Source organism: Odocoileus virginianus, chromosome 17 (assembly GCF_023699985.2).
Source record: "Odocoileus virginianus isolate 20LAN1187 ecotype Illinois chromosome 17, Ovbor_1.2, whole genome shotgun sequence".
NCBI lineage: Eukaryota > Metazoa > Chordata > Mammalia > Artiodactyla > Cervidae > Odocoileus > Odocoileus virginianus.
Window position 1 is genome coordinate 11,569,546 of NC_069690.1, and position 12,812 is coordinate 11,582,357.

The window sequence follows — 12,812 nt, forward strand, 5'->3', positions numbered from 1 at the left end:
GCCCCCTGCACTGGGGGCATGGTCTTAGCCACTGGACAGCCAGGGAAGTCCCTTGAGACGATCAGTACAGTTCCTTCTTTGGTCCCCTGACTCTACCCTCTCTCACTTCCACGTACGTGGCTGATACCCGCGTCACATCAACACCTTCCCTTGCCTGGCATCTCCGTTGTCACTGTCCCCCCTAAGTTCCCCGCAGGATCAAGGCAGATGATTCAGGCAGGCACCAGACTATCACCCTCCGACTGACTCCTGGCCCATTCTCCTCCCACCTGCGCTCTCTCCTGGAGACACATATCAGCGCCTATGTCACCTCAAGGCCTTCCCCAGACACCTGCGTTACCCTGTTATAACGTCTATTTGTGTGTGTGTTCCCCCCAGACTGTGACGGTCCTTGACACAGCAACTGCCTCTTACTTACCTGTGTATATGGGGGCCATTTACTATTCAGAAGGTGGCTGGCAAATACTTATTTTTAACTAAAAAAAAAAAAGACCTCCCCTGCTCTCTGCAACTAGAGAAAGCCCGCACAGAGCAGTGAAGACCCAGTGCAACCAAATAAATAACTTTAAAAAAAATGCACGATGATGATTAGCCAAGTTGAACTGTCTAAATGATGTTTATTTCCTTGTCCCATTTATACACAATTAAGACTGAGCGTCCTTTTGATAAGGACAGCTTCCGCTTTCCCCTCACTGGTCCCTCATAGCCCTCTCCCCTCAAGTGCGAGTGCCCCAGGATCCAGGGCAAGCTGGCCCTCAGCCCCAGATTGGTCTTCTTCCGGACAGGCCTCTGGAGTGTCTGGGGCTTCCTTAATCCTCTTTCTCTTGAGTTTTGGCTTTTGAGGAAGCTTAGAACCTAAAACAGGGGGAAGGTCAGAGACAGTGCTGATGACATCACAAACAGTAAGGGAATCTCAGCCTGTACCATTTGCCGGCTATGATAGGAAGAGCAACAAAAGCTCACCTTGCTTTCAACCTAAGTCCCTTACCCTTTTCTCACGGAAACCCTGTGGGGTAGGGAGATGGAGTCACCCCAGTTTACAGCGGAGGGATCGCACGCAGGCACAGAGCAAGGAAATGGGCTGCTCCAAGTCTCAGCCAGGGGTGCAGTCAGGACAGACCTCCGGGCTCTGGCTGTGATTCCTCTCCCCTCCGGTCTCCACTCACTCCCCAGTTTCCAGTACTTGGCTGCTGGGTTGTTTGCAAACACCACTGCCATCTTTTTACTTAAGAACTGACTCATGAAAAAAATAAAGAACGGATTCAGGAACACAGTGCCCAAGGAACACCATGAAGGTCATATTTGGGGGGCTGGTGTCAATTTCACTGATCTTTTCTTTTTTAAAAAAGAAATATTTATTTATTTTTGGCTGTGTCGCTTCGTTGCAGCATGTGGGATCTTGGTTGACCCGTGTGGGCGTGAGAGTTTAGTTGCCCTGAGGCATGGGAAATCTTAATTCCCCAACCAGGGATCGAGCCTGCATCCCCTGCATTGGAAGGTGGATTCTTAACCACTGGACTGCCAGGGAAGTCCCCACACAGGTCACTTTTAATTTCATGATAGAGTCCGTGATTCACCCAGTCATGGTAGCTCCACCTATACTAGTGTTTTCTCATGTAACACAGTATGAAGAATAGCACCTCGTCTGAAACGTATCCCAGTCAAAAATGTGTTTAACATGAATCCTTGCGGACCCTTGACCTACAATCCTGCTCCAATAGAAACAAGCTTCAAAGATGCCAAATGGAAGCAACAAGAAAAAAGCAGGAGGTGGAACAGTCTGCCTGATCTCTTCAACACATCGGGGTGGAAGAAAAGGGAGACTCAGGTTAAAAGAGACTTAAGAGACATAACTAGGTGAAATGCATGGTTTGGGAAATTAAGTGCAAAAGGTATCTTTGACTACTGGGAAAATTTGAAAATGGAGTATTTAATCCAATGAAGATGCTGACAAGGAAGGTTTCTATAATTATCTGAAAAAAGCAAGTTCAAGTCAAAACCACGCATACAGCATGGTCTCATTTTGGTTTAATACAGGTGTTTATATACATGAAAAGCATCTAGAAAGTAGTAACTGTGGATGACAATGTGATGTTTATATTTTCTTATTTTTTGTTAATCTGTACTATTTAATTTTCTAGGATATGCTTGTGTTTATAATCAAATGTTATTTTAAGAATTACAATTTCAGGGGCATCCCTGGTGGCCCAGTGGCTAGGAATGTGCACTTCCAATGGCGGAGGCCAGGGTTCCATCCCTGGTCAGGGAACTAGATTCCACTTGCAGCCCACATGCCTCTACAGAGTTCGCATGCTGTAACTAAAGGTCTCGCATGCTGCAACAAAGACTGAGGGTTCCGAGTGCCGAAACGAAGCCCCAAATTAAGAAGCAGTTTTTTAAAAAACACTTAAAAAAAAGAATCACAATTTCAAGCCCAACTTAACACTCCACCTGCAGCTTTTCCCTGTTACCTGCCACTCTACTCCTCTCTCCACCCTTCACCTCCAAGCCCAGCCTGTGTGCTCACTGCCTCACCTCCACACAGACCTGCCTTCCACCTCCTCGTCTCCCCCATCTCTCTCCTTTTTCCTTTCTCTAAAGCCTGTCCCAAACCTGCCTCCTTCCAAACCTCCGGACCTTCCCTTTGCCCTATGACCTGAGATTGACCATTAGTGAAAGGGGGACGGTCCTGCCCAGCTCTTCGGGGAGCTGCAGGGGTGGGTGAAATTGAGAGACACGATACACCAGGTACAGAGCCTCCTGGCTCTGGAGCCTGAACCACACTTTCCTCATCTGATTCATGAACTGCCTGATCCAAATCGTCTTAATGACACCGACCGCCCTTCATTCCACTGTCTGTTTTACTTCCTCAATCTAAGCAGTAGGCACCAGAGCCTCGGGGCCCCACAGAGCCAAGGCATGGGTCTGGGTTCGGGGCCCTGGGACCTCTGCACTGACCCTCACTTCCCTGCTCCCTCTGGTCCAGCTGTGGCCACTGAAAAGGCCCTGAGCGCGGCCCCGGCCAGCCCAGCCTTCAGAGGAACACCTGGGTCTGGTTTAGGACCACGCTCTGGGGTCCTAGGTTTCCCTGTGTGCCTTCATTTTCTCCCACGGAGCTAAGCAAGAACAGCTAGACGTGGCCCCAGAAGCCAGTTCCAGAAGGGTGAGAGGTAGGAGGTCTAACATCTCTCTGATCCTTAGTGCCCGGAACGGGCCTTCACAGACTCCGGCCTTGGCTGGGCCCCCCTCACTGAAGACTCTCCGCCCCTTAAGCCCACAGCCTCCGTCCAGGGGCCACAGTCACCGGGGAGGCCGTGCCCAGGCCATCTGGCCGGACGGCCGCCTTCCTGGGGGAGTGACCGCTTCCCTCCTCCCACAGCCCACCCAACACCGAGAGGCCGCAGCCTGCTGCTCGGCCACCTCCCGGGAGTCCCCGCTCTTGGCCGCTAGAAATGGCTCCGCTTCTGATCGTACGGGAGTGTGCCTTTGTTTACCTGTTCGCTGAAAAAGGCACATTTCCCGAGACCTCCAGGGGGAAACTCAGATGGAACAGGAAGGAAACACACCTAAATATGATTATTAGTCCTGCCTAATGATGGGTGACTTTTCTGTTTTATCCTATCTGGCAAATCCCAGGGAGAGAGGCGCCTGGCCGGCGACAGTCTATGGGGTCAGACACGATTGAGCGCGCACGCACAAACATTTCAAATTTCCTACAGTGAGCTGACCTAAGAGAAGGAGGGAAAAAAGAGAAAAGAAAAAGTGAAGAAGGCGAAGGAAAAGGGACAGAAAGAGAAATGCAGGGCAGAAGAGAAGACGGGGCGGCCGGAAGAGGACCAGGTCGGGCGGCCGGAAGAGGACCAGGTCGGGCGGCCGGAAGAGGACCAGGTCAGGCGCTCCGGGGGGCAGACGGGCCGCGCCTCCGGGCATACCTCTCCCACAGGGGCTGCTGGCTCTCAGCTCCTCCAGCAGGCAGGCCGGGTGGCCCGGGGCCTGCAGCTTGGACAGCCTCTCCTTCATGCCGCTGAGGTCGCTGTGGAGCCCCCAGGCCGTGCAGAGCTTGGGCAGACTGTCCTCCTGGTCGGCTAGCAAGGAGCTCTCCGGGGCGTCCAAGGAGCAGAAGGCCACCTGCAAGGGGACCAGAGTGTTGAGGAGGAGACAGGGGCCCGCCTGCCAGAGCCCGAGCCCTGCCCGTGTCAGGAAGCTGCTGCGGCCAGGCTGCACCTCACACCTGGGGACCCAGGATGGAGTGAGGACCACAGATGTTGGGGGGCGATGGGGGACCACGGGGATCTTGAGGCCAGGCTGCCAACTCTCTCTTCTTGGCTGGTTCTTTCCTTTCCGGTGTATCCTCTGTCTCTTTATTGAGCATAGTGTTTTATGTGTTTGTAATGAAGCAATGGGACTTTAAAAAAAAATTTATTTGGCTGTGCTAGGTCAGGAAGATCCCCTGAGGGAGGGCATGGCAACCCACTCCAGTACTCTTGCCTGGAGAACCCCATGGATGGAGAAGCCTGGGTGGGCTGCAGTCCGTGGGGTCGCAAAGAGTCAGACACAAACGACTGAAGTGACTACGCATGCATGGCTGTGCTGGGTTTTAGTTGTAGCGTGTGGGATCTTTAGTTGTGGCATGAGAACTCTTAATTAGTTGCTGCATGTGGGATCTAATTCCCTGACCAGGGATCGAACCTGGCTCCCCTGCATTGGGCAGGGTCTTAGCCACTGGACCACCAGGGAAATCCTGGTGCTTATTTTTTAAAGTCCTTTGCAATATTAAAATCGAGAGCCTGGAAACATCTTTTAAAAGTTCCTTGGCTGCTGAAATCCAGGAATGACTAAAATGGCAGCTCCTAAAAAGGGATCACTGAATCGATCCCACATTCATGTTCCAGGGAATGAAATAAAGACCCAGAGAGAAAGTGAAAGTCATGTCTGACTCTTTGCGATCCCATGGACTGTACAGTCCATGGAATTCTCCAGGCCAGAATATTGGAGTGGATAGCCTTTCCCTTCTCCAAGGGATCATCCCAACCCAGGGATCGAACCCACGTCTCCTGCATTGCAGGCTGATTCTTTACCAGCTGAGCCACAAGGGGAGCCCAAGAATAGTGGAGTGGAGCCTATCCCTTCTCCAGGAGATCTTCTGGACCCAGGAATTGAACCAGGTCTCCTGCATTGCAGGAGGATTCTTTACCAACTGAGCTATCAGAGGATGCCATTATAGCTGCCCAGCTAGAACAATGGGCAGGATAAGGTCAGAGCAGGGCTCTCCTTTGAATGAGATTATGTTTGAACCCAGCTCTATCCTTTCCATTTGCTGCATGGTCTGGATCAAGTTCCTTCACCTCCCTAGATTTGGCACCTTCATTTATACACTGGACAATAATTCTAATTACCACCTAGGGTTACTTTTGAAGAATGACATGAAGGAACATAAAATCTCCTGGTACATAAAAACTGTTCCCTCTAATTATTCTTTTGGACAGTGGTTCTCAAAGGGTGCTCTGTGAAATATTCTAACCTCACAGACCCCTTGAAAGGGGGATCCACTCAGAGTGCAGGAGAGAAATCAATGGATTCTAATGTAACCTAATGTAAAAAGTTCATTGATAACAAATCTGAAAAGGCTACATACTGTATGATTCCAACTATACCTTCCAATTATACAGTCCAGAAAAAGAAAAACTATGGAGACAGTAAAAAGATCAGTGGTTGCCAAGGGCCTTGAGGGGAGAAGGAGGGGATGAACAGGCAGAGCACTGGGGATTTTTAGGGCAATGAGGCTTTTCCTTTTTCCACTGTAATGGTGGATACATGCTACTGTGTATTTGTCAAAACCTACAGAATGTACAAAACAAGGAATGCACCTTAATGTAAACCATGGACATTATTTATTAACAGTGTATCCATATTGGTTCATCAAAGATACGAATGTACCTCTCTAATGCAAGGTGTTAATAAGGAAAGACAGGGAAGGGTGGAATATTGGAACTCTATGCTTTACCCCCAATTATTCTATAAACCTAAAACTGCTTTTTTTAAAAGAGTCTATTTTAAAACATTCATTGAAGAAATTCCCTGATGCTCCAGTGGTTAGGACTCTGCACTTGCTCTGCAGGAAGCATGGGTTCAGTCCTGGTCAGGGAACTAAGACCCTGCTGTGTAATGTGGTAAAAAACAAAAACAAACAGCTTAATAAACAAACATTCATTGATATGGTTTCAGATTCAACACTGCAATTAAGTAACTGCCACTTGCTGAGTTTTGGTGTCAAAAAAAAAAAATTCACCTTTATCTGAAAACACTAATAAAATACTCCTCTCCTTTCTATTAATAATTATATATATACTGATATATATATATATCAGTAGGAGGCTGGATTTTCTTATGTACCAAATCATCATATCATAAGAGACTGAGCAAAAGCAGATATGAGAATCCAAGTGTCTTCTATTAAGCCAGACACTAAAGAGATCTGCAAAAATAGAAAGCAATGTCACTCCTCTCACTAAATTTGTTTTGGAAAATATAGTTCTCTCTCATAAAAATGTTAACATATAAAGGGCTCCTTGATTTTAAATGATTAGTAGGTACACATTTTGAATTTTTTCTTTAGCTTTAATTTCTAGTAGGGCAAATATCAATAGATGTAACCTATATGAACACATGTTTTGGGGGTTATGGGCTTCCCTGGTGGCTCAGTGGTAAAGAATATGCATGGCAATGCAGGAGACACAGGTTTGATTCCTGGATTGGGAAGATCTCCTGGAGAAGGAAATGGCAACCCACTCCAGCATTCTTTCCTGGGAAATCCTATGGACCAAGGAGTCTGTCAGGCTGCAGTCCATGGGGTCGCAAAGAGTTGGACACAACTCAGCAACTAAGCACCATAAAAATTAAGAGGGGAGAAGTGATCTGAGACTAAAATGTTTGAGAGTCACTGTTTTGGGACAAAGCCTGCCCGGTATATTTATCCTCTGGCGTTTGCAATGGTCTCCATAGCCTCCCCCAAGCTGGCTATGCCTTTCTGCCCGGCCTGGGTCGCCCCCACCCACGGCTCCTCAGGAACGTCCCTGCGCCCGCTCACCGCAGGGTGTAGGGGTGGAGGGTGAAGCTGAGTCTCTGGCCCCGTGAGCCCCACCCCGTGCCCACCCCGGTGGCGGTGGAGTCTTCCTCAGGCATTGAGCACGGGAAGGACTCAAGAGTACTTGTTCTGTCAGAGGGCTCTTCAGGAAATTCCCTGCCAGTCCAGTGTTGAGGATTCCGGGCTTTCACCCCTGGGGGCCCAGATTCCATCCCTGGTCAGGTAACTAAGATCCCTCAGGCCACGTGCTGTGGCCAAAACAAAAAACAAAACACAGCCCTTCAGGCTCAGACCTCCCCCTACAATTTAAGAACACGCCACCCAGCCCTCTGCCGGCCCGGGGGGGAGGGAGACTCACCAGGAACTTGGCCGTCTGGTTGTTCTTGGTGTACTTGTAGAGTTTGCGAAGCTGCTTCGCCTCCAGCTCTGAGAAGAGGGAGACAAACCGCCAGAGCATCCTGCAGGAGAGGGGAACCGAGGCTGAGAGGGCGGGGCCGAGGCTGAGGGGCGGAGCTTAGGCTGAGGGGCGGGGCCGAGGCTGAGGGGGCGGCGCCCAGCCCTTCTCCCTCCTGCACCTGCCTTATGGCCAGAACCACCAGGGGACCACCCCTGCCCGCTGAATTTTTGGTTGGGCTAATGGAGGGCAGGATTCTCCAGGCCTTGAATCCCCTGTATTTGGTGATGAGCCCCCACAGCACACAGCAGTTATTCTATCAGAGTTCTTTCCCCCACTCCTCCCACCCCGGTTCCAGACAGGGAAAGGAGTACGGTCAAGCCTGTGTATTGTCACCCTGCTTATTTAACTTCTATGCAGAGTACATCATGAGAAACGCTGGGCTGGAGGAAGCACAAGATGGAATCAAGACTGCCGGGAGAAATATCAATAACCTCAGATATGCAGATGACACCACCCTTATGGCAGAAAGTGAAGAACTAAAGAGCCTCTTGATGAAAGTGAAAGAGGAGAGTAAAAAAGTTGGCTTAAAACTCAATATTCAGAAAACTAAGATCTTGGCATCTGGTCCCATCACTTCATGGCAAATAGATGCAGAAACAGTGGAAACAGTGGCAGAGTTTATTTTGGGGGGCTCCAAAATCACTGCAGATGGTGACTGCAGCCATGAAATTAAAAGACACTTTCTCCTTGGAAGAAAAGTTATGGCCAACCTAGACAGCATATTAAAAAGTAGAGACATTACTTTGCCAAAAAAGATCCTATAGCCAAGGCTATGATTTTTTTCCAGTAGTCATGTATGGATCTGACAGTTGGATCATAAAGAAAGCTGAGCGCTGAACAATTGATGCTTTTGAACTGTGGTGTTGGAGAAGATTCTTGAGAGTCCCTTGGACTGCAAGGAGATCGAACCAGTCCATCCTAAAGGAAATCAACCCTGAATATTCACTGGAAGGACTGATGTTGAAACTGAAACTCCAATACTTTGGCCACATGATGCAAAGAGCTGACTCATTGGAAAAGACCCTGATGCTGGGAAAGATTGAAGGCAGGAGAAGGGGACAACAGAAGATGAGATGGTTGGATGGCATCACCCGACTCAACTGACATGAGTTTGAGTAAACTCTGAGAGTTGGTGATGGACAGGGAGGCCTGGTGTGCTGTCGATAGGGTCCAAAGGGGTCCATGGGGTCGCAAAGAGTCAGAAACGACAGAGCGATGGAACTGAACTGAACTGAACTCCCATCCCTGGGTGAGGAGAGTCCTTTATCCATTCAGTGCTGCCCTGGGTCACTAGAGGACATTGTTCTCTCCACCCCTCTTCGCCACACTCACTCCAGGATCCTGACCCTTCCACACTAAGATGAAGGACTAGGAGATTTTCACTAAGGTGTGACCTCGCTTCTGGAGGGAGTGGCCCAGGAGAGAGGGTCATGGTCAGGGTAGGGAGGCTGTCCTACTTCTTCCAGTGCTTGATTTCCCAGGCTCGGCAGTAGTGCTGCAGAAAGGTGTTGATGTGGTCCCCTAGGGCCAGCAGGCTCTGCTTCATGTACTTCAGTTTTTTCTTCTGGGGAAGGTCCTCCGGCAGGTGCAGCTTTCGCAGGAACTTCTTCAGTGGCCTTAGATACTCTTTACACTGGGGAAGCAACAGGGGAAGTGAGGGGCCATAGGAGAAAGAAGAGAAAGTTGGACAGCCCCACACAGCCAGCAGGTTGGCCCAGCTGCAGCCCTTCTGACTCAGTGTTATATGTGAGAAGGCCACTTCCTTCCCAAGGGTGCATCCAGTGGGGCCATGAACTATGGATCCGAGGCCTGCCAGCAGGTTCTGACCCACGTCTCCTGACCTGTGGGAAACAGGGTATGGGTCCAAGGCTGGCCCCTTACTCACAATTTTGAAGGTGTCCTGGTCGAGGCCCTTGGCATGGAGCACAAGGGAGTCTTTGGCTGGGCCGGTACTGGGGCTCCTCTCTAAGCTCGGTGTGTTCGTCCCCTGGAGGAGGCAGGGGCAGCAGTCAGCTGGCGGCTTTGGGCTACTGCTCCTGAGAGGCAGTGCTGGGCAATCACCAATCCAGATGCCAGCCAAAGCCCTTCTCCATTTTCCCAGGGACCTCCTCCTTGACCCAGCACTCAGGTCAGTGAGTCCTGGGCAAAGGAAACCCATCTCTGAGAATCCCTGCTTAGAAACCCAAGAACACCTCATCCGTTTCTTTTATAATATTATAGCTCTGTATACTAACTAATTTTGCAAAGCACTTGACAAACATTAACTCTTTTTGTTACTGTTTGGATCATAAAGAAACCTGAGCACAGAAGAATTGCTGCTTTTGAACTGTGGTGATGGAGAAGACTCTTGAGAGAGTCTCTTGGACTACAAGGAGATCCAACCAGTCCATCCTAAAGGAGATCAGTCCTGAATATTCACTAGAAGGACTCATGCTGAAGCTGAAGCTCCAATACTTTGGCCACCTGATGTGAAGAGCTGACTCATTTGAAAAGACCCTGATGCTGGGAAAGATTGAGGGCAGGAGGAGAAGGGGACGAGAGAGGATGAGATGGTTGAATGGCATCACCGACTCAATGGACATGGGTTTGGGTGGACTCCAGGAGTTGGTGATGGACAGGGAAGCCTGGCATGCTGCAGTGCATGGGGTTGCAAAGAGTCAGACACGACTGAGCGACTGAACTAAACTCCTTCTGTGTATGGTTAACTTTTTTTTCGAGGGGAGGACTGCACTGGGTCTTCATTGTGGCTTGTGAGCTTTCTCTCTAGTTGCAGTGAGTATGCTTAGTTACTTCACAGCATATGAGATCTCAGTTCCCCAACCAGGGATGAAACCTGGGTCCCCTGCATTGGAGGGTGGATTTTTTTTTTAATTTATTTATTTAATTTTTTTACCATAGTGGGTCTTCTTTGCTGCAAGGGGGCTTTGTTTAGTTGTGGCAAGCAGGAGCCACTCTTTATTGTGGTATGAAGGCGTCTCCTTGCAATGACTTCCCTTGTGGAGCATGGCTCTAGGGCTTGCAGGCTTTGTAGGCTCAGGGGCTTTGTTGCTCTGAGGCATGTGGGATATTCCTGGACCAAGGATGGAAACTGTGTCCCCTGATTTTCAAGAAGGATTCTTAACCACTGGACCATCAAGGAAGTACCAACACTAACTCATCTTATTCTCCCACAGATTCTGTAAGGCTAGAACTCTTTATTTTTGGTTACAGATGAGCAGAGGGTATGATCATCATTCATTTACTCGCTCATTCAGCAAACACTTATTGAGTTCCTAAGTCCCAGGCCCACTTCTTTGTATCCCTAATCTTTAGCTTCTTGCCAGGCTAATAGGCACTCAGGAAAGTGGGTGACAGTAATGGTGATGATGAGAAGGAACTTTCTGACAGCAAGCTGGGGCAAAAGAAGTTGAAAATGAATCATGATGAGGTGACTTTGGAATAACGCTTGAGGTCAGAGCACAGGATTAGATTGACATGAGATCTACACCTGCCTTTTAAAAAGCCTCCCAGAAAAGGGGGCGTAGGGACTTCCCTGGTGGTGTGGTGGTTAAGACTCCAAGTTTCCACTGCAGGTGACACAGGTTCAATCCTTGGTCAAGGAACTGAGATCCTGCATGCCTCATGGGGGAGCCAAAACACAAGTGAGCATTAAGTCTTGTCTGTGTTCAGGGGACACAGGGAAGTTCCAGGCAAAGGGAGGGAGAAAGATGCAGAGAGAACGGGACACAGGCTCCTCCAGACTCCAGAGAGAGGGAACCCTGGCTGGTCAGTTGGATAAACATCCCATACAAACCACACATGTATAAACACACACACACACACACATACACACACACACACCAGCCTGTGAGTCTTCATAACTGACAATCATCTTGCCAGGAATCTCCCCCATCATCTTGCCAGGTATGTGTGTCCTGGATAAACATCTGTCTGCATGAGTTAACCTTCTCTTGTTCTTTCAGTCTCTTACCAACTGGGGAACCTCACCAATTGTTCCCCCCTCTCTCCTTCCTTGACACTCATCTTCTCTGCCTTCCAAGCCAGCCCCTGCAGGGCCCTTCTTTCCGCCCCCCTCACACGCCCAGCCTCACTTCACCTCCTCTAGTGGCTCCTCCCTTTCGCCCGCCTGCCCGTCGGAGGCTTCCATCTCAACAGGAGCGCTGATGGGCTCCAGAGCGGCACTCCCCGGGTCCCCTCAGGCTTCCCACCTCCTGCTTCTGGGCCCCGGTGACTCAGGGAGTGGCATTCGGAACTCGGGGTAAAACCATGGCAACGGCCCACACAGAGCCCAGCCCCCTCCCCACGCGGCCCGGGTTCCTGCGGGTGCCCTGGAGCCCGCCCTGAGAGCCAGGAGCTTGGGGCCAGGCACACCCCGGGCTTTGCTGGGGCTCACAGCTGCCCAGGAGGGGCGGGCACCCCTTCTCCCGAGAGAACTGTCGGGTGCTGTCGATTTTGAACGTGGGTAAGGCTTTAGGAATAATTCTCCTGCCTGTGTACCATTCAAGCTCCCTCGGTTACCGAGTTGGGCTCCTCTCTGGGCTCCACCCCCAGAGGAGAGCGAGAACAGGTTTCCTAGCCGTCCTTTTCGGAGCAGGGACAATGGGGTAGAAGATGCAGGGAGAATGTAGCATCCTCAACCTCTCCCGGGATGCATCTTCTCTTCCATCGTCCGTAGCCTCCAGGAACGGAGGGAGCCCTCTGTGTTGGGTGGTGGGTGGATGCTGGTGGTGTTTTTAGCGAGTGTACGAAAATGCTAGCCACCAAGTATTACCTCAATTAACCCTCATAACTCTTCCCCGGGGTAGGTCCCAGGGGAGGTGGTGGTTTAGTCTCTCGGTCGTGTCCAACACTTGTGACCCCATGGACTGTTGCCCTCCAGGCTCCTTGTCCATGGGATTCTCCAGGCAAGAACACTGGAGTGGGTTGCCATTTCTTTCTGCAGGGGATCTTCCTGACCCAGGGATCGAACCCAGGTCTCTTAGGTCTCCTGCATTGCAGCTGGATTCTTTACCGACCGTGCCACAAGGGAAGCCCCGGGATCACGACTGGGAAGCCCCAGGTCTCAGCCGAGATCTCATTTCCTGGAACACCAGCCTAGAAGCACAGAATTCCCGTTATTTGCCTTGGGTCCGCCGCCACAAGGGGCGGCGCCGAGGTTTGGGTAAGAGGAGTCGGATCGCCCTGGCTTTTCCTTCCTGCATCGCCGTCGGGGGAAGCCAGGCCGCAGGCGTAGAGGGGGCTGGCGGGCTCCGCGCGTCTCCCCGGCCGGCT

The 12,812-nt window shown here is 50.5% G+C and overlaps 1 protein-coding gene across 1 annotated transcript; it reads right to left on the minus strand.

The window, feature by feature from the left end:
- Nucleotides 1–588: 588 nt before the first annotated feature.
- Nucleotides 589–11,785, minus strand: CHCT1 (CHD1 helical C-terminal domain containing 1). The gene is made up of 6 exons (XM_020875922.2): nucleotides 11,638–11,785; nucleotides 9,427–9,528; nucleotides 8,999–9,174; nucleotides 7,443–7,542; nucleotides 3,933–4,128; nucleotides 589–855 (listed from the first exon to the last, which is right to left on the minus strand). The coding sequence occupies exons 1-6, from the start codon at nucleotides 11,686–11,688 to the stop codon at nucleotides 701–703; spliced, it is 780 nt and encodes a 259-aa protein (XP_020731581.2). The 5' UTR covers nucleotides 11,689–11,785; the 3' UTR covers nucleotides 589–700.
- Between the last annotated feature and the right edge of the window lie 1,027 nt (nucleotides 11,786–12,812).

Bases quoted from the DNA above. Each gene is read 5' to 3' on its own strand.
- CHCT1 (XM_020875922.2), bottom strand. From the start codon at position 11,688: ATGGAAGCCTCCGACGGGCAGGCGGGCGAAAGGGAGGAGCCACTAGAG. The intron at 9,529-11,637 runs GTGAAGTGAGGC...TGCCTCCTCCAG, and splicing joins GGGAGGAGCCACTAGAGGAG to GGGACGAACACACCGAGCTT. The intron at 4,129-7,442 runs GTGAGTCTCCCT...GTCCCCTTGCAG, and splicing joins ACCAGACGGCCAAGTTCCTG to GTGGCCTTCTGCTCCTTGGA.